This window comes from Schistocerca nitens, chromosome 4 (assembly GCF_023898315.1).
Source record: "Schistocerca nitens isolate TAMUIC-IGC-003100 chromosome 4, iqSchNite1.1, whole genome shotgun sequence".
In the NCBI taxonomy this organism is placed as follows: Eukaryota; Metazoa; Arthropoda; class Insecta; order Orthoptera; family Acrididae; genus Schistocerca; species Schistocerca nitens.
In genome coordinates, this window is record NC_064617.1 from 583,853,038 (window position 1) to 583,873,639 (window position 20,602).

The 20,602-nt window shown below is 43.3% G+C and overlaps 1 protein-coding gene across 1 annotated transcript in view; it reads left to right on the top strand.

The window, feature by feature from the left end:
• The window catches only part of LOC126251866 (glycine receptor subunit alpha-3-like), a 718,212-nt gene that overhangs the window by 354,278 nt on the left and 343,332 nt on the right, over positions 1 to 20,602 (top strand). The window contains exon 4 of the mRNA XM_049952553.1: positions 13,442 to 13,509. Coding sequence (XP_049808510.1) covers positions 13,442 to 13,509 — 68 coding nt within the window. The remainder of the gene's footprint in view (positions 1 to 13,441; positions 13,510 to 20,602) is intronic.

A 20,602-nucleotide genomic window follows, 5' to 3' on the forward strand; every position in this document is an offset into this window, starting at 1 on the left:
AAAGGTTGAAAGCAGCCATCTGACAACTACCAATTCCTTACTGTGTGATCGCTTTTTAAGTATATAACGACTCCTCAGATACGTGTGTCGGTGTGTCTGTGTCTATGTAGGGTTAAACAATGTATATCGTAGTTATAAAACGAGCTTAGTATTGTCTTCCCTCCACTATTATCCATTCATCACTCCATGCATGGAATGACTGTAGCATAGCAATATGATCACTAGCCCACTACCAGCAAATGGTTCTTTTACATTGATGATCATTGTCCATACTAGTAAGCCAAAACCTCTGGAAGATTGGAGTTGTTGCCTGCCACAGTTCCGAATGGCTAACTGCAATAAACGTATTTCCCGGTATCATCATCTTATCCGGGTTTTGCTCTGTTAGCAACATAGCACGACCCCAGTAAGCCTCTTGACGAATTGATTTCCACATCCCTTATCATTCTACGAAGACTGTTGCACCTTAGAGGTAATTATCTGTGGGCTGAAAAGAACTAAAGAGTGACTGTCGATAAGCCTACATATTACATATAATTTCCAGCATTTTCCAGTTGCGAATTGTATACATAGGATTTGCTTCTTTCTGCAATCCACACTTGGGCTACCTAGCACAGCCACATTAACAACTAACAGATCCCTTCTTCATAAGCACCCAAATTATCCACAGTATATAATTTCACAAAATGTTCTATTTTAACTACAGTTTTTTGTACAACAATAATCTTTCTGAAATGTAATTCGTGTACATTGAATAGCTGTAATCCAGCAGAGCAGTGGGATTTGATGTGACTGCAACATAAATTTTCTAGACAGCAAATTACAGGTCTATCAGTGTCAGTTTATTGTGGTCTGCTTTTCATTAATAATTTGATGTTTAAGGACAATGAATATAATATCATCTACCCGTAACTGTTACAATATTCCATCAGAACAATCATCCTAACACTGGTCAGTTCTTTTGTCTAGCAAGAATTTTATTTTATTTATCAATTATTGACCTCTGTACCTTGTTATTCTATGTATAAAACATCATAATGCATAGTTATCTATCAGCTGTTCTACTTCATGGTGTTAACTCAATCTTAGTGACCTTGCGTACAGTTAAATTAGATTGTACACTATACCATGCAAATTTAGTTCATAGTCTATATATTTAACCACATGTCATTGATAAACACATATACACGGTGAATGACCTAAAACTCGCACTTCAAATATTGCGGAAATGGACAGTGCTACTGATGTGCGGATTTAACAGAATGGATTGGTGGTCTGGAGCTCGTATTGTTAGCCAGTCAACAGATTGTAATAATATTTTCAAAGCAAATTTTTGTCCAAAAATACGCTTTTTAAATGAAGTAATGTACACTGACATTAACAAATGTGATTGTCGGTGGTGTTTGTTGCAAAATACTAATGGGAGTCGTTTACGAGATACCGTATTTTGACAAGTTCCCACATCTAAAGAAGAACACATGTGCTCAGACCAGTTATTTGGAGTCTGGGCAGTAACGAATCAACTGGCCACTACAGTTTATGTTCAAATGACCATAGGCAGCGGCAATGCACGTTTCCTGTCTAGTATGTAACGACTGCTGCACAAGTCCTAGCATCTCAGCGTAGACGTCCGAGCATCCTGCAGTAATACGTTATGGCATACCATCTCGTGATATTGGTATGTTCTTGTAATCAACGTCTTTCAGCTTCTCCCATAGAAAAAATGTCACAGGCGGAGAATCTGAGCAACAGACTGGCCAAGGTACTAGTCCTCGGTGTCCAAACCACCGATTTTTAAATAATTTGTGATGACATGCTGTAGCACTTTGTGCACTGCGGGCTGGACAGTCATCAAGTTGGTACCACAGGCTCCTTTTAGTCTATAGAGGAACATCTTTAGCATCTGTGGAAGATGATCTGTTAGGAGACTGCAATACATGTGCACACTCAGTGTCCATCTGTGAAAAACAGGGCTATGATCTGATGGTTCACTATCACACGTCAGATGTTTACACTGCATGGACGCTGACGTTCCACTTACCGAAGCCATCGTACCTATGGTGAATGTTTCGGCGGTTTACCTGGCCATCATTGGTAAATGTGCCTTCATCACTTTACGATATACATGCAGTATGTGAAGCATCCTCTGTGAATGCCGATGTACAGATGTTGACACGATTGTTACAATTGTTTCTATGCTTCTCTTGATGAAGGATATGTAATAGGAATGGAACCTATGTTGATGGAGGACGCATAAGACAGCTGCCTGATTCATGCCACCTCCTGGTACGATTGCATGGAACCTAACAGCCGGATTAGCTGCAACAGCAGCAAGAACATTCATTGCCTCCTGTGTCGAGGAACAGTAAACTGCATGTATGGGTGGATAAGGTTCCCAAGGATAGATGCATATTTGTCTTGATCCATTGTGCCTTCCAGTATGACGAGATACCACAGGGAATGCCAAGGAAACATTTCCCAGACCATGCCACTGCCATCTCTGGACTGCATGGTTTCGACGATCTTTGTAGCGCATTTCCTTTCAGACGTTTCACACTGTACACGCCAACGGCCATCTGTCATCTTAAAAGGCAACATGTCGCCACTAAATGGATGTCCATTTGCGGCACTGGCATTCCAACTCCACGTTTGGTCGGCCATGAACAGCAGTCAGCATGGGTGCATGAACCTGACAATCGCTCCAATTGCTGCACCGTTCACTGAATGGTCATTGAGGAGACACTATTAGTAGCACCTTGGTTCATCTGGCCGGTTAGTTGATTAACAGTAGCACGTTTACTCGTTTATACAAATCTCCGCAGCCTTCGTTCACCCTGTCATCTATGGCCCATGGTGCACCACAGCTGCCTCGGCGGCGGTTTTTGATAGCGCCACATCTCCATGCACAGCATATTTAACTACAGCTGCACCTGAACAGTTTGCAAACGTAGCCGTTTCGGAAATATTTCTACCCTTTGCCAAAAAGCCGATGATCATGTCCTTTTGGACGTCAGGTAAATCGCTCCATTTCCTTAGTAGGACAATGATTGGTTCAAATGGCTCTGAGCGCTATGGGACTTAACATCTATGGTCATCAGTCCCCTAGAACTTAGAACTACTTAAACCTAACTAACCTAAGGACAGCACACAACACCCAGCCATCACGAGGCAGAGAAAATCCCTGACCCCGCTGGGAATCGAACCCGGAAACCCGGGCGCGGGAAGCGAGAACGCTACCGCACGACCACGAGATGCGGGCAGTAGGACAATGACTGCACTGCGTTTCCCGTCCACCCGACATGCTGTATACACTACTGGCCATTAAAATTGCTGTACCAAGAAGAAATGCAGATGATAAACGGGTATTCATTGGACAAATATATTATACTAGAACTGACATGTAATTACATTTTCACGCAATTTGGGTGCATAGATCCTGAGAAATCAGTACCCAGAACGACCACCTCTGGCCGTAATAACGGCCTTGATACGCCTGGGCATTGAGTCAAACAGAGCTTGGTTGGGGTGTACAGGTACAGCTGCCCATGCAGCTTCACCACGATACCACAGTTCATCAAGAACAGTGACTGGCGTATTATGACGAGCCAGTTGCTCGCCCACCATTGACCAGACGTTTTCAGTTGGTGAGAGCTCTGGAGAATGTGCTGGCCGGGGCAGCAGTCGAACATTTTTTGTATCCAGAAAAGCCTGTACAGGACCGGCAACTTATGGTCGTGCATTATCCTGCTGAAATGTAGGGTTTCGCAGAGATCGAACGAAGGGTAGAGGCACTGGTCGTAACACATCTGAAATGTAACGTCCACTGTTCAAAGTGCCGTCAGTGCAAACAAGAGGTGAACGAGACGTGTAACCAATGGCACCCCATACCATCACGCCGGGTGATACGCCAGTGTGGCGATGACGAATACATGCTTCCAATGTGCGTGCACCGCGATGTCACCAAACGCGGATGCGACCATCATGATGCTGTATCAGAACCTGGATTCATCCGAAAAATATTGACGTTTTGCCATTCGTGCACCCAGGTTCGTCGTTGAGTACACCATCGCCGGCAATCCTATCTGTGATGCAGCGTCAGGGGTAACCGCAGCCATGGTCTCCGAGCTGAAAGTCCATGCTGCTGAAAACGTCGTCGAACTGTTCGTGCAGATGGTTGTTGTCTTGCAAACGTCCCCATCTGTTGACTCAGGGATCGAGACGTAGCTGCACGATCTGTTACAGCCATGCGGATAAGATGCCTCTCATCTAGACTGCTAGTGATACGAGGCCGTTGGGAACCAGCACGACGTTCCGTATTACCCTCATGAACCCACCGATTCCATATTCTGCTAACAGTCATTGGATGTCGACCAACGCGAGCAGCAATATCGTGATAGGCTACAATCCGACCTTTATCAAAGTGGGAAACGTGATGGAATGCATTTCTCCTCCTTACACGAAGCATCAGAACAACGTTTCACCAGGTAACGCCGGTCAACTGCTGTTTGTGTATGAAAAATCGGTTGGAAACTTTCCTCATGTCAGCACGTTGTAGGTGTCGCCACTGGCGCCAACCTTGTGTAAATGCTGTGAAAAGTTAATCATTTGCATATCAGAGCATCTTATTCCTGTCGGTTAAATTTCGCGTCTGTAGCGCGTCATCTTCGTGGTGTAGCAATTTTGATGTCCAGTAGTGTGTATTATCCACTGCTAGTGCTGCAATTTTCCGTCTCTGAGTCGCTATTGCAAGTTGACATCGAACATAAGCGGAGGTCACATTGATGTGATTTGACCATTAATATTTCTACATATATGTTATTGTAATAACTGAATGTCTTGACACGTACTGATAAACATATTGAATAAAACAAAGTAATAAATCGAAATAAGTTATTATGTATGATCGCTATAGCCATGTTTTTCCAATTTTGTCATCGAGAGCGTTAAAATAAAAGTCATGGTTCACATTCAAGTTCACGATTTTGCGAGCCACCCAGCTACGATTGCTAATTTAATAATGTCCGCAGAGCCATGGTAAAATCGAAGAGGGCGTTCATAAGTGGCCTAACAAAGGGTAAGGGTAGATTGATTAATATCAGAACGCTGTTTCTCATAATCTAAAAAGAAATTCCTAGAGAATTCCAAATGAGTAGTCCCACTTTTTCCAGTGGCTGCTTAATACTATTACTTTTCGGTAATGGAATAAACATCTTTATCTGCATATCCACAAGCCATATTCCGTCCTGTGGCGGAGTGCTTCTCAAACCACTATCTGTCCTTCCTCCCCTGGTCTATTCGTGAAAGACGCTTCAGAAGAGTGAATTTCAGTAAACAACCATGTTAGTTCCAATATCTCGAATTTGCTCGCTGTTGTCAGTTGGCGAGACGCATGTGAGAGAAGTGTTTGTTACCCGGTAACAACTCTCTCGAAATTTTAGTAGTAAACCTGTCTTATGATGCACAAAGCCTCTCTTGTAGCGTCTGCTACTGGGGTCTGTAGAATACCTCGTCCTGCCTACCTGACTAAACGATCTCGAAACGAAACGTTCAACTCTTTGTTGGATTTTCGTAGATGTTTTTTATTAAGCCAATCCGATAAGAGTCCCAGATTGATGAGCAGTACTCAAGAATCGGGCGAACAAGTGTTTCTTTCTTAATACGAATACATTTCCTAAGTTTATTCCTATGAATCTCAGCCACGTGTTTCCTTCTCTTACTATTTGTTTTATTTGGCTATTGTACTTTAGACTGATTTGGATACTCGGGAGCGGATTTCTTCTACTTTTTCAAATCAAAATCGTCCAGGGTCAACGGTCAGTCCCTTCTGTGTAAGTACTGTGTTATCTTCATGTGACCGGAATTCTGATCATCCTAGTTGAAGCCATTTTTCCAAGTAGTATATCAGGTGCTTCCTATGGCACTGTGATTAATATGTGTACAGTTTAGAATAGCTTTTATGGTATTGGTTACGGTAAGTTAAAAGTCAGGCACATTAATCCACTACTATTACGTGGTTACTCATGTTAAGTAAACGCAAAAACTATACCAAGTTTATTCCACTAACCGATGCACTGACTGCTGTTAACATTGTTGGGTCTCCTAAACCACTAAAACACATCGTTTAAATTGACACATTAATAAAGAAGGCCGTTAAAAGATCCACGACTGTTGCCGGCCAGATATTGTCGCAAATTTCTTTTTTAACTTCTACCTTCTCGCAACCTACATAGTTAAATCTCCTACGAATGCGTTGGCATACTTAGCTACGGATACAGAGTTTACATAGCCATATATTATCGAGACTCATGTGGACTCTACCCTTTTGTGGTGTTACTGTTTTCAGTTGTGATGTCCACGTACGGCCCTTCCGTCCGAAGATTTCAGGCAGCCAGTAGCACTTTCCTACTCTCCAAAGCCAATTCAATCAATCCTACACACCTCGCCGGGTTAGCAGTGGTAAGGGAAAGGATACAACGTTAAGGTCTTCGTACAACCAAAGGTTACACATAAATTAGTGGAGTTTGGATGGTAGTGATGAGCAGCTGGCAGATTGAGTTTCTGTATTATGTTGTCACTTGCTGATGGTCTGCTTGGATGATAAACGTAGAGTTCTGCTTCCTAACTAAACAGAGAATGTTGTTCTATCACGAAAGTCATAAACATCTAAAGTACATGATTCATAATATCCTTCTTTCCAGAGACCCAATAGCGATGGGACAAGAACGTGTGCAAGAGCGTCGGACGGGTTGAGAAAGGAACTAGCATACTGAAGCTTTTAGCCAAATTTAGCTGAATGCGAGTAGCACGATAGATATTAGCAAGGTCTAGAAAAGTTGCAGGTCCGCCACCTCAACGGTGGTTTGCAGTGTTATCTGTCAAGACTTGTGTTAGTGGCCTTTTTTTTTTTTTCATAGCACTCTTTCAAATGTGGAGCTACTCAGGAAAGCTGAATCTCCACGGAAGATGGGTTTATTTAGGATCAGGTGCGTGCTCCGTAATCATTAGTTTAAGCTGATTGTGTTCTTCCATATGAAATGGGAAGGACAATAAAAATCATAGTTACTTCTGCGCAGATAACCTACTAAAATGTTGAGGTCGTACACTCAAGAACCTTGAAAATAGCGCAGTAAGGTGGAGAATCGTATCGAAATAAAATTTATTAAACACGTTGATGCAGATGAAAGATTCACTTTATCCGAACACACAGACATGTAAACAAATTCAGTGAGCACAAGTAAAGAAATACAATGCAAAACCAATAACGTGTCGGACCAACTTTTGCTGCAATACGTGCCGCCATTGAGTTTGTTAGACGTCTGATGTTGTCCTGAGGCATACTGTCCTGAACAGCCAGCTCCAGATCAGAGTAACACGGTAGCATCTGGCTTTTTAGTTGGCCCCAAAAGTGTTCTGTAGGTGACTAAGTGCGGCAAACAGGCCGCTCGAAGTGAGTGTTGGACCACGACGAAGAAAATCTTGAGCAACTAGAGCGGTATGCAGACGAGAGGAAATGTCCCACATGAGGATGAAGAATGTCATCAATATAACGCTGGCTCGTTAAGGTTCCATGTACAACAGTTAGAGGGAACCGGTTATCATAGGCTATGGCACAGTAGAACATTACGCCGGCTGTGCGGGCGGTGTGGCGCACGAGGGCGTGTGACGAACTGTACCGTTCAACAGGCTGCCTCCACACTCGTACGTGTTTATTATCCGTCCCCAGACCGGATCTAAACACCATGTTTTGCCAGTCTGTGACAGTTCACATCAATATGACCAGGCACCACTCTAGACGAAATCGCCGATGTTCTTGGTGTTAACTGCAGTACACGACAGGGTCGCCTGGATTGCAGAATAGCATCCGCAAGGTGACTGTAAATGGTTTTTGGAACAACTGGGAAATGTACACAATGTATAATGTCTGATAGTTTCTCGCGCAACCCTTCGATCTTCTGTATGATTACATCTACATTTACATCTACATCCATGCTCCGCGAGCCACTTCACGGTGTGTGGCGGAGGGTACCTTCAGTACCTCTATCGGTTCTCCCTTCTATTCCAGTCTCGTATTGTTCGTGGAAAGAAGGATTGTCGGTATGCCTCTGTGTGGGCTCTAATCTCTCTGATATTATCCTCATGGTCCCTTCGCGAGATATACGTAGGAGGGAGCAATATACTACTTGACTCCTCGGTAAAGGTATAGTCTCGAAACTTCAACTAAAGCCCGTACCGAGCTACTGAGCGTCTCTCCTGCAGAGTCTTCCACTGGAGTTTATCTATCATCTTTCGCGATTACTAAATGATCCTGTAACGAAGCGCGCTGCTCTCCGTTGGATCTTCAAATGGCTCTGAGCACTATGGGACATAACATCTATGGTCATCAGTCCCCTAGAACTTAGAACTACTTAAACCTAACTAACCTAAGGACAGCACACAACATCCAGTCATCACGAAGCAGAGAAAATCCCTGACCCCGCTGGGAATCGAACCCGGGAACCCGGGCGTGGGAAGCGAGAACGCTACCGCACGACCACGAGCTGCGGACGTTGGATCTTCTCTATCTCCTCTATCAACCCCATCTGGTACGGATCCCACACTGCTGAGCAGTACTCAAGCAGTGGGCGAACAAACGTGCTGTAACCTACTTTCTTTGTTTTCGGATTGCATTTCCTTAGGATTCTTCCAATGAATCTCAGTCTGGCATCTGCTTTACCGACGATCATTTTTATATGGTCATTCCATTTTAAATCCTAATGCGTACTCTCAGATAATTTATGGAATTAACTGCTTCCAGTTGCTGACCTGCTATATTGTAGCTAAATGATATGGGATCTTTCTTTCTATGTATTCGCAGCACATTACACTTGTGTACATTGAGATTCAATTGCAATTCCCTGCACCATGCGTCATTTCGCTGCAGAGCCTCCTGCATTTCAGTACAATTTTCTATTGTTACAACCTCTCCATATACCACAGCATCATCCGCAAAAAGCCTCAGTGAACTTCCGATGTCATCCACAAGGTCATTTCTGTATATTGTGAACAGCAACGGTCCTACGACACTCCCCTGCGGCAAACCTGAAATCACTCTTACTTCGGAAGACTTCTCTTCATTGAGAATGGCACGCTGCGTTCTGTTATCTAGGAACTCTTCAATCCAATCACACAATTGGTCTGATAGTCCATATGCTCTTACTTTGTTCATTAAACGACTGTGGGGAACTGTATCGAACCCCTAGTGGAAGTCAAGAAACACGGCATCTACCTGAGAACCCGTGTCTATGGCCCTCTCGTGGACGAATAGTGCGAGCTGGGTTTCACACGATCGTCTTTATCGAAATCCATGCTGATTCCTAGAGAGTAGATTTCTAGTTTCCAGAAAATTCATTATACTTGAACATAATACGTGTTCCGAAATTGTACAACTGATCGACGTTAGAGATATAGCTCTATAGTTCTGCACATCTGTTTGACGTCCCTTCTTGAAATCGGGGATGACCTGTGCCCTTTTCCAATACTTTGAAACGCTACGCTCTTCTAGAGACCTACGGTACACCGCTGCAAGAAAGGGCGGGGGGGGGGGGGGGGGAGCAAGGTCCTTCGCGTACTCTGTGTAAAATCGAACTGGTATCGCATCAGGTCCAGCGGCCTTTTCTCTTTTGAGCGATCTAAATTGTTTCTCTATCCCTCTGTCGTCTATTTCGATAACTACCATTTTGTCATCTGTGCGACAATCTAGAGAAGGAACTATATTTTGAGAGTTCTCTCAAAATGACTTAACTGTGAGAAATATCGTCAAAGACGTCTAACTGACATTCTGCTCCTACCAACGTCCTTCTCGAGCCGTAATGTGCTAGCAACCTGTGTTACTCGACTACTACGCGTTGTTTAAATTGGGCTCCCTGCCCTAGTGGAGCACCACTGCCAGTTGTCACTGTACTTGGATTATTTGCATATCGGATCTCACTGTAATTACCTGCAAAGTTTCGCAGTTGTACCTTCCTTCCCTCTGGCCGCACCATTTTCAGTTGCCTGAGTTTGTGTTGAGCGATATGTCGGACAACTCTTTCACCCCGAGGGAATAACTTATAAAGAAATTTAACTTGCACTCTAGTGAAAATTATTCGACCAGCAAAATAATCAGTAATTACATATGCACTCATTCCACGCTGGAGACGTTCTCACTGTTATGTAAGGCGTATTCCAGTTGCGGCCAACCCCACTGGTCCACACTGACTGCAAAGCACTGTTTATTTTTTAATCTGTCGACAGAATTATAGTCAATAGCCTTAGTCGAAGCCATAAGAGTACCGAACATTCTAATATTTAAATCCATGTAGGAACCGTTAATCCCGTATGATGACTACTTCCCAGTTTTCGTTGACCTCAACAGACACTCTACCAGCCGTGGTTGCTTTCAGTGTGGTTCTACCTATCCAATGAAGAAAAAAAGTCAGTAATAAATCACAGTATTTTAATCGTAGGTGAGAGTATCCTTTAAGGCACATCCTTTATGCTCTATCACGTTTCCTTCAGTAGACAGAACTCCTTTGCGATATAAACCGTTCAAAATGTCCTATTTCTCGCACCTAGTTTGATTAATCATTTTTAGCCCAATGGAGGACATAAAATCGCTCATTCCGTTACCGAGGAACCGTGGATCAGTCAGTCTCCGGAGCTCATGGAAGTAAAATCTTAGGATTTTTGACAGGAAAGGAAATAAAATCGCTTGCTTCTTGACAGAGCGTAGGGGAACGATGCGGGAGACCCGCACTGCCGTACTAGGCAGTGAAGACGACACAACAACAGTCATCTCGCAGCAGGTGAAAATCCCTGATCCCCGGGAATCGAACCCAGGACCCTGTGCTCGAGAAGCGAGAATGCTACCGCGATACCTCGACCTGCGGACTTTGACAGAAAGGGGCTGGTAATCTTCTGATAGAATAGGTTAGTTATTTTTATACCTAAGCGTTTTATCTTCAGAAAACAATGAGAAGGAAGTTACATAAAAGTTTAGCGTGAAATCGACTGATATAATAGCACTAATAATAGATAAGACTATTTAGTGACAGCCTATATTTTACTGAAATGTAACTGTTATTAGAACTACCTGAGACCGACTTGAATGTACCTTTTACTTACTTGCAAGTTGTAAATAACTCTCCTTTACAGATGTTGGGAAACAAAACGGTTAAGTTTATCATTGAAACTCATGTCCGGAAACGTAAAGTTTTCCGCCACACGCAAAATACCACAACACAAGTTCAGATCTCGAACATTTTCAGCGCCACTGGCTAATGTGTTATGAAGATAATTCACCGATCACCTGATGTCCCATAAGCACTGCTGGTTTGTTTGCAGGCAACACATGTCAGTTTGTGGGCATGCAACACAGGTCAGTTTGTGGGCTGCCCAGAAAGGCTTGTACCTACTGTTGTGCTTGAGGTCTCTATTCATACTATCCTAATATAAAATATCAATCGTTCACTTTAGTAAAGAATGCAAGCTGTACGTACATATCGTTATTAGTATGTAGCGGTTGACCATGGTGAATTACACGTTTACGGAATACACCGACGTGATGTTACTGTACGGCTAATCTCGGTGCCACGGGAGGGCTGCTCGGTAGTTGTATGCGGAGCGTTTTCCGCACCTCCAGACACCCTCAAACTCCCTATTTGGTGCTGTGTACCTGCGGGCCTTGGAGACAAGTAAATTCGCCAAAAGCAGGGTCGACTGGGTTGCTCCACGACGGCGGCGCACAAACGAGCTGCTCTGAATGCTGCTGAAGAGGAAGCGACGACGGGTACCAGAAACATAGCAGGCAGACTGAATGTGAAGCGGCAAACTGTCTGGCATGTTCTGCATAGCAGCAGCTACACCTGTACCATTTCCAGAACACTGGCAGTGCAGCCAAGGGTTTTGCGTCACGAGCCCACTTCTGAGTCGTGGTGTGGAAGAGGCCCCACCCCCCTCCCCGACTTTCCAGCAGATCCTTTCTGCGGATGAACCCAAGTTTAGCAGTGAAGGTGTTCTCAAATCCCATAAAAGTCATGTGTGGGATGGTGGTAATCTGCATGTTGCACGCTCCCATGGTTTTCACGAAAAATACAGTCTGAACATTTGGGCTGGTTCGTGGATGACGTGTGCTTCTTCCACCACATTTCACAGGTGCCACGTACTTGCCATTCCTTTACGAAGTACTGTTGTGTAGTGGGCTGCAGGAAGGTGTACCATTGTATGTGAGACAAAACATGTGGTTAGAACACGATGGCGCAACACCTCAGATTTCTAGTGCGATCTGAGGTCATTTGGTCCACTGATTCGGTCAACAGTGGATCGTGGTGGCCCGACTGCATGGCCTCTCGTTCTTCCTACTTGAAACCGCTGCTCTACCACCATTGCGGTCATACCAAATCCTTGATTTACGAGACCGCTATAGCATCAGAAGAAAGCCTATTGGCTTGGTTGTTTCTGCGGCAGGTGCTATATGACCAGGGATTGGAGATCATGATATGCATTTACCGTATCTCTTTTGCCGTCACATCTGGTCCTACATGCAAGTTGACACAGATGGCAGGGAGCAGGAGTGAGAGAAACGTCTGCAATGGTGTTTTGTGTGTAGTGGGAAAACTGTATGTTTCCCAATAAGACTACCTATACTATACTAAGTCATGTTGATCTCCACTACAAACCCTCAAAATCAGTGAACGGAATTTAGTTACACCCTGTACACAGAGAATGAAGATACAGAGTGTGATGAGTACAAGTGCAGATATATTGACATGTGATACCTCAATATGTACACACATCAGTGTGCTGGTTGTTTTTTTCTCTATGTCAAACAATCTTCCCACAAACACATCACATCATTTACTACCTGATGTTTTGTTCACAGTCATAACTGCACCATTAGGTGGACTATGCCTACAGAGTAGACTAACCGTTTTGCTTCCGTATGTCAACAGTTCCACACCGGAAATGCTTCCCAGGGGAAAATAAGCATTAATGGTTCAAATGGCTCTGAGCACTGTGGGACTTAACTGCTGTGGTCATCAGTCACCTATAACTTAGAGCTACTTAAACCTAACTAACCTAAGGACATCACACACATCCATTCCCGAGGCAGGATTCGAACCTGCGACCGTAGAGGGCGCGCGGTTCCAGGCTGTAGCGCATAGAACCGCTAGACCACCCCGGCCGGCTAAGCATTAATGGATTGCTCTTACCACATGTACTTGGAGGTACTAACTAACCTCAAAACATACTACTCCTGAGAGCTATAATTATTAGTCAGCAAGTGACCTAAATATTGATGTAATGTTGCTCAGTACACTGTCCTCAGTCAACAATAAAAATATCTGCATTTACACCTGTTACAACTTGATGATAGAATGTGTCGCTCTGATAGTGACTCATATATTTCTTACATGTGTTGCAGACAACGCGACAACGGTGCACTGTGAGCTATATATTCGCAGCTTTGGATCCATCAGTCCCGTTACTATGGTAAGTACAGCTTGGCACTAGCACCAGGAAAATTGATAATTACTGTCGAAGCTCACTTTAAGTATAAATTTATAATCTTCCAACAATACCTTGTACTTAACTGTTTAAAAATGTATAATGTCATAAAAGTTTCGGAGAATTCTAGTTTTCAGTGGGGAAAGTCTTTAGGTAATGAAAACTCTTGTGGTTAGGCGAACATTACAGGTCACTTCACGTTTTCAAACTGGCTGACGCCCACCTCGTCTGTGGCTTTCCGGAAGTCATACATGCTCCCTGATTCATGACTAAGCAAAACATCTTTCTTCACTGATGAGGAGCACAGGTTCGTAGGCATTGAACTAGTGAACACCACCTGTGCTCTGTAACCATAAGGCCTAGGCTAGGTTTAGCGACCAACATTTGGTGCTGCGGTGGAATATTGTGTATCACAGGAGGCGGGGATCTCAGCATAAGTAATAATAATAATTCCCTATAGTTCAGTGACTTGTGCAAGTCTTTCAATTGGACAATAATTCGGAGACTTGGATGTCGATAACCTACCCCAATAACCGTACTGGAGTATGTGCATCTACAGTGTGACATGGAATCCGAGCCATGTGTGGTTCTTGGCGAATTTTCACCGCACTGAAAGATGAAAGCTAGATCAAAAACAAACTGTTACATTTCTGTCCCGACCAGGATTCGACACATAAAAAAAAAAAAAATAAATTCACAATTGCAAGATGTGCTACACGCTGTTGGGGTGAATGTTTATTGAGGCGGCACAGTCGATAGCGTCAAACCTGAAGGGTAGCCGCTACACTCGAGATATATAAAGCATACCCAAGCATGCTGCATGCCAATCGTCGATTATATTTCGTCGACCAAAGCTGTAGTATTCAGTATTTATTCGGATTCCCCACCCAGCACAAGTATCTATAAACAGGGAAGGTCAGAGATATTTTGGCATTCTAGCACGGCCGCTGGTTGCTCCCGCTCACCCATGCGACAGTGTGTGATAGTACCTAAGCCACGCAATTGTCTGGCAGAATACTCTGATGCCATGGATACGCGCCGTTGATAGGATGATGAGTGACCTTGGTTTTGCTTACGTTTATCGATTAGGATCGCTCCCTGGACTGTTTGCACGTGCTTGCGATGAATTTAACAGAACTCTGGACTTTGCTTTTGTGTAGCCTTTCACTTTGTGATCTCCACCATCATCGAACACAGGAACAAACTGTTACATTCCACGGGTATTTGTGTCCCGGCCAGTGTGAGGGATCATAATCTTTGTTCTGCCAATGCCGATAGAACAGATGCCAATAATTATTCAGACGTGATAACCATTACCGGACTGAGTGGACCACTAGCTGACACGTTTGGCGACACAAAGTGGACTGTTGCCTATGCAAACCCTACCGATCAAAATCATTTGTCATTAAAGGAGCAATTACTAACAGAGTATAGAGAGTAAGGAATCATGTAACTTTTCTGTATTTAGAAAGAACCAGAATATATCACTAACGAGTTCCTCGCCTGGGCTGTGAAAGTCCAATAAATGTCTACCGACCGCCGTGACGTCCTCAGTGTTGTGGAATGATGTGGTTGAGGTTATGGAGAGGCATGTGGTAAGCTGAGTCCATTCCTGGCCGTTTTGCAAAAGGAGCTGCTCAATTGCAATTTGTATCACGAGGTTGATTGCACAGCATACTAGACCTCCCACCAAGGAAAAAAACTTGGCAGTACCGGGAATCGAACCTAAGTCTTCCGCATTGCAGCCATATACGCTGACTACTTAGCTACGGAGGCGGACAGATATATTAATCCCTAGCTAAAGGTGAAGGTACTTAGAAATGCATCACAAGATATTTAATGACAACAGGTAAAGACGCTGAGTGAGTAGCTGAATACAAATATTTATGGCACTTCTTTATTGTGTAATTACGTAATTATCTTAACTCAACGAAAGGTACTGTCATGCTCAAGAATTATTAGCACTGATGTAATGAAATAGCGGAAGTATTCGTCTGATGAAGACGTAACATGCATTAGGAATATTAAGATTTGGATCGGTATCTGTCATGAAAATCCTCCTGCCTTGTAACTGCCTCTAACTACCCTTTTGCGCCGTTTAGATGTGTGACCATGGGTACTAGACAGCACGAAGTGTTCTAAGTCTCAGTAACATGAGCTAACAACGCTTTAATGTGTAGGGTAGTTTTGGCACGACACCCAATAAAGTCATACACTCACTACAACAATTCTGCATCAATTTAGATGTTGATCTAACAGCGAGGAATAAAAGCTGCACAATTGACAAACTACAAAGCTAATGTCATAGTCTCAGCTAGAAGTTATGCAAATAAATGCAGCTACCCAAATGATATCTTTCCCATCAGGATTGAAGACACTTGTCGCCAAATTTGGTACGTTCCGTGAAACGCCAACCCGGACAGTGTAAGCAAAAGCTGTTCACGTTGTGTGCTCAAATGGTATCAATCAACCATTGACTTTCTCACCCTGTTTATGTCAGCTGTACAAGATGGGCTTCTATGGTGACAGCATCTACTGTTGTTGTGCTCTTCAGCCCTGAGACTGGTTTGATGCAGCTCTCCATGCTACTCTATCCTGTGCAAGCTTCTTCATCTTCCAGTACCTACTGCAACCTACATCCTTCTGAATCTGCTTAGTGTATTCATCTCTTGGTCTCCCTCTACGATTTTTACCCTCAACGTTGTCCTCCAACACTACATTGGTGACCCCTTGATGCCTCAGAACATATCCTACCAGCCTATCCCTTCTTCTAGTCAAGTTGTGCCACAAACTCCTCTTCTCTCCAATTCTATTCAATACCTCCTCATTAGTTATGTGATCTACCCATATAACCTTCAGCATTCTTCTGTAGCACCACATTCGAAAGATTCCATTGCCTCCTTGTTCAAACTATTTTTCTTCCGTGTTTCTCTTCCATACATGGCTACACTCCATACAAATTCTTTCAGAAACGACTTCCTGACTCTTAAATCTATACTCGATGTTAACAAATCTCTCTTCTTCAGAAACGCTTTCCTTGCCATTGCCCGTCTACATTTTATATCCTCTCTACTTCGACCATCATCAGTTATTTTGCTCCCCAAATAGCTAATCTCCTTTACTACTTTAAATGTCTCCTTTCCTAATCTAATTCCCCCAGCATCACCCGACTTAATTCGACTGCATTCCATTATCCTCGTTTTGCTTTTGTTGATGTTCATCTTATATCCTCCTTTCAAGACACTGTCCATTCCGTTCAACGGCTCTTCCAAGTCTCTTGCTGTCTCTGACAGAATTACTCGTACAATGTCATCGTCCAACCTCAAAGTTTTTTATTCTCCTTGGATCTTAATACCTACTCCAAAATTTTCTTTTGTTTCCGTTACTGCTTGCTCTAGCAATCATAATTATAGACATAGTAGTACGATACTACTTAGAGGCACATTATTCTCTGAATATTTCATGTAAGAGGTTTCTGTTGTTGACAACCTGTACTAACATTGTCCTTTCCGTAATAGTATATTAGTGGTACATACACATATCAAAAGAAGTTTAGCATCACCTCGGTTATGAGAGTTCCGGTACCTATACAGAAAATTGGAATAGGGATCAACATAAACATCAGTTTCGACTTCGTTACTCATAATGACCACACATTGCGTGTTGTACCACCATACAGCGAGACCTTCAGAGGTGGTGGTCCGGATTGTTGTACACGCAGGTACCTCTAATATCCAGCAGCACGTTCTATTCTATTGATGCATTCCTGTATTCATCGTGGCATACTATCCACAATGTCATCAGAGCACTGTTTCCCGAATTGTCCCACTCCTCAACGGAGATTCGGCTTGGATCCCACGAAGTGGCTGGTGGGTCACATCGTCCATAAACAGCCCTTTTCAATCCATCGCAGTCATGTTCGACAATCTAGAGAACATGCTGGCCACTCTAGTCGTCATACTGAAAGAAGTCATTCACAAGATGTGCACGACGGGTGCGCGAGCTGTCGTCAATGAAGGCGAATGCCTCGCCAATATGCTGCCTATATGGTTGCACTATCGGTCAGAGAATGGCATTCATGTATCGTACAGCCGTTACAGCGCCTTCCATGACCACCTGCGGCGTATGTGGGCCCTACATGATGCCACCCTAAAAAAAGAGGGAGCCTCTACACTTTTCTTGTTGAGAGCCCTTCCTGGCTAAAAGTAACAATGAAGACGCGATCAACCGCGGTATTGACTGTCTAGGCATGGATGAACTACAGCGAACACGAGCCATGTACCTCCTTCCTGGTGGAATGACTGGAACTGATCGGCTGTCAGACCCTCTCCGTCTAATAGGCGCTGCTCATGCATGGTTGTTTCCATCTTTGGGAGGCTGTACTGATATCTATAAACAATGAAAGGGATTTCATTTGTGATACAAAATGCGCAGTCAACATCTGTCTTCAGGAGTTCTGGGAACCGGAGTAATGCAAAACTTTTTTTGATGTTTGTATTTTGTGAAGGTTTATCTGAGAGCTTTGAGCGGGAGTGTAGTGTTCCTTAAGGTGATATTTTATGTGTAACATTTTTTTTCACAACCGTAAATTAATGTGTGTGTGTGTGTGTGTGTGTGTGTGTGTGTGTGTGTGTGTGTGTGTGCGTGCGCTTGGGTGTGTACACGTGTGCATGTGTGTATATTGTGTATTTAGAGTTTAGGATTACTCAACCCCGAGGTTACCAGCGTCTTTACAAATATGTAAAGAAACGAATGTTAAGCAACTTACATTCGTAACTATTTTCGACCATAATAGCTACGATTGTAAACCGCGACTGTGTGGGTTATTTATTTATTTGTGATTTCTGTTTCCAGTCGCCTTTTCATGTTTTGTTTTATGTTTAATCTAACATATTACAACGCGTTTCGGACATGTTCTGTTCATCTTCAGGCTTTTATACATACAAACATACATACAGAGAAATATTACTTAAAAATGGACTGTCTTGAACAAGATTAACCTAGACCTTCTTGTCCATTGTTTGTTACTGTTGTGGCTGATGTTGCGTTTGAAGGGGAGGGGGTAGTCGATGGCCAGAAATCGTTGACTGTTATGTCTTCTGCTGGTTTTTTCTTGTGGTTGATTATATATGATATCACAGCTTGCATAGGATGCAGATAGTTCTGCATCTGTTGTGTGCTGTGAAATTAGCGTGAAAGGCTTTTATATGACAGTTCATCACCTACGATTTCATCGCCTTGCAGCTTCACTTGCGTCACTGGTGTAATGGCGGGGCTGTTGAGTAACATTACACGATTGCACTTTGTATTCTCTCACTGTTTTCCGACGTAATTCACTGCACATATTGTTTCGACATCCATGTAAACGTTATGTACTTAACACAAGATTTAGAACATGTAGCATGTCACTAAGTATCGATTATCGAGGTTGTGGAAAATTTTGGTAATTTGTGGTAAGGTCTTAAGGGGCCAAACTGCTGAGGTCATCGGTCCCTAAGCTTACACACTACTTAATCTAACTTAAACTAACTTACACTAAGGACGAAACACAGACTCATGCCAGAGGGAGGATTCGAACCTCCGACGGGGGAAGCCGCTCGGATCGTGACAAGACGCCTAAGACCAATCGGCTACCCCGCGCGGCTATCTAGGTTTACAATCGATATTATTGGTATTGGCAGATTTGTAGGCGTTTATTTACACTGATACATCTTGAATCTATTGAGTAAGAACTGGCTTAAGACTGTTGATGAGTTTTGAGTGTTTGTTTGCGTTTATCTCATTAAGAATGTTATCTCCATGTTTTGTATTATGTATGAAAATTTCCATTTCTTCCATGATATCCATTCTTTGGTTTGTTCGTATTTTGTGTAAAATTTCGAGGTTGTCTTCGATTTTCAAAGGGTGACCTGTGCATTTAATGTGAGTTGCTACTGCTGATTTGTTACATTTATCAAGTTTGTAGCAGTCTAAATGTTCTTTGAATCGAGTTCTGAAATTTCTGCCTGTTTGGCCGATATAAAATTTATTACATTGGGTGAAGGTAATTTTGTAAATGCTAGACGCGTCAAGAGTCAAGAGATACTTTCCCTTCACGGAAGCGACTATCATTTTAACGTTCGTATTAACTTGGTGCATAAGTTCGCAGCGTCTTTGTTTTGCATGTTGGTATTCCGTTGGCTATAGGTTTATTTATCGACTGTCATTATTCATCTGTAGTTCACTGTTCCTATTTAGCTTACATATTGTCATTTGGAGATAGTGAGTGAAGCTGCGAACGCTGAACAGTGGAGTTCCAAGTGAAGAAATAGCGACATGGCCTCTTGTTGGACTTCAGTAGGTCGGTGACAGCAGAGGACACAGCCTGAAACATTTGCATTGTGTATGCCGATTACGCCAGTGGACAGAGCGCTATAAGAAAATGGTTTTCTGATTTCAAGGAGCGTCGTTTTGACAGTAGTGACTCTCCACGTCCAAGAGGACCTTCGGGGTTTCATGAGGATCGTTTAAACGCATTAATATGTAATGATCGACGTCTTTGTACTAGAGAACTGGCAAATGTGATGAACTAAGATCATTTCACCGTCGTGCGACATTTGCATGCAATAAGGAAGGTTCAAAACCGGGTGTATGGTTACCGCATTCTCTAAGCCAAAATCCCAAAAATCAGCGGGTAGCCAAGTATGAGTCTCTGGTTGCTCGTCATCAATTGGCTCGCGAACAGCATCGACCATTCCTATCCTGTATCGTCACTGGTGAGGAGAAACGGAATTAATGCTAACATAAGGAAAATGAAAGATTGGTTAAACCCAATCAAAGCAGCAGCTCCACATATAACGACCTGCGAACACCTGGTGGAACAGCGACGGTGTGTAGTACTACGAATTGCTTTCGCGAGGTGTAACCATCCCTACTGAAATTTATTGTCAATAACTGAGACGTCTTGCAGACGCAGTCTAAGGACCACAACTAGAAAGATTGCGTGAAGTGATGCTGCTCCACGATAACGCCCGCCGGAATTCTGCTAGGCTGACAAAAACACCATGCAGGAGTTGTGTTGGGCAGTCATACTGCCTCT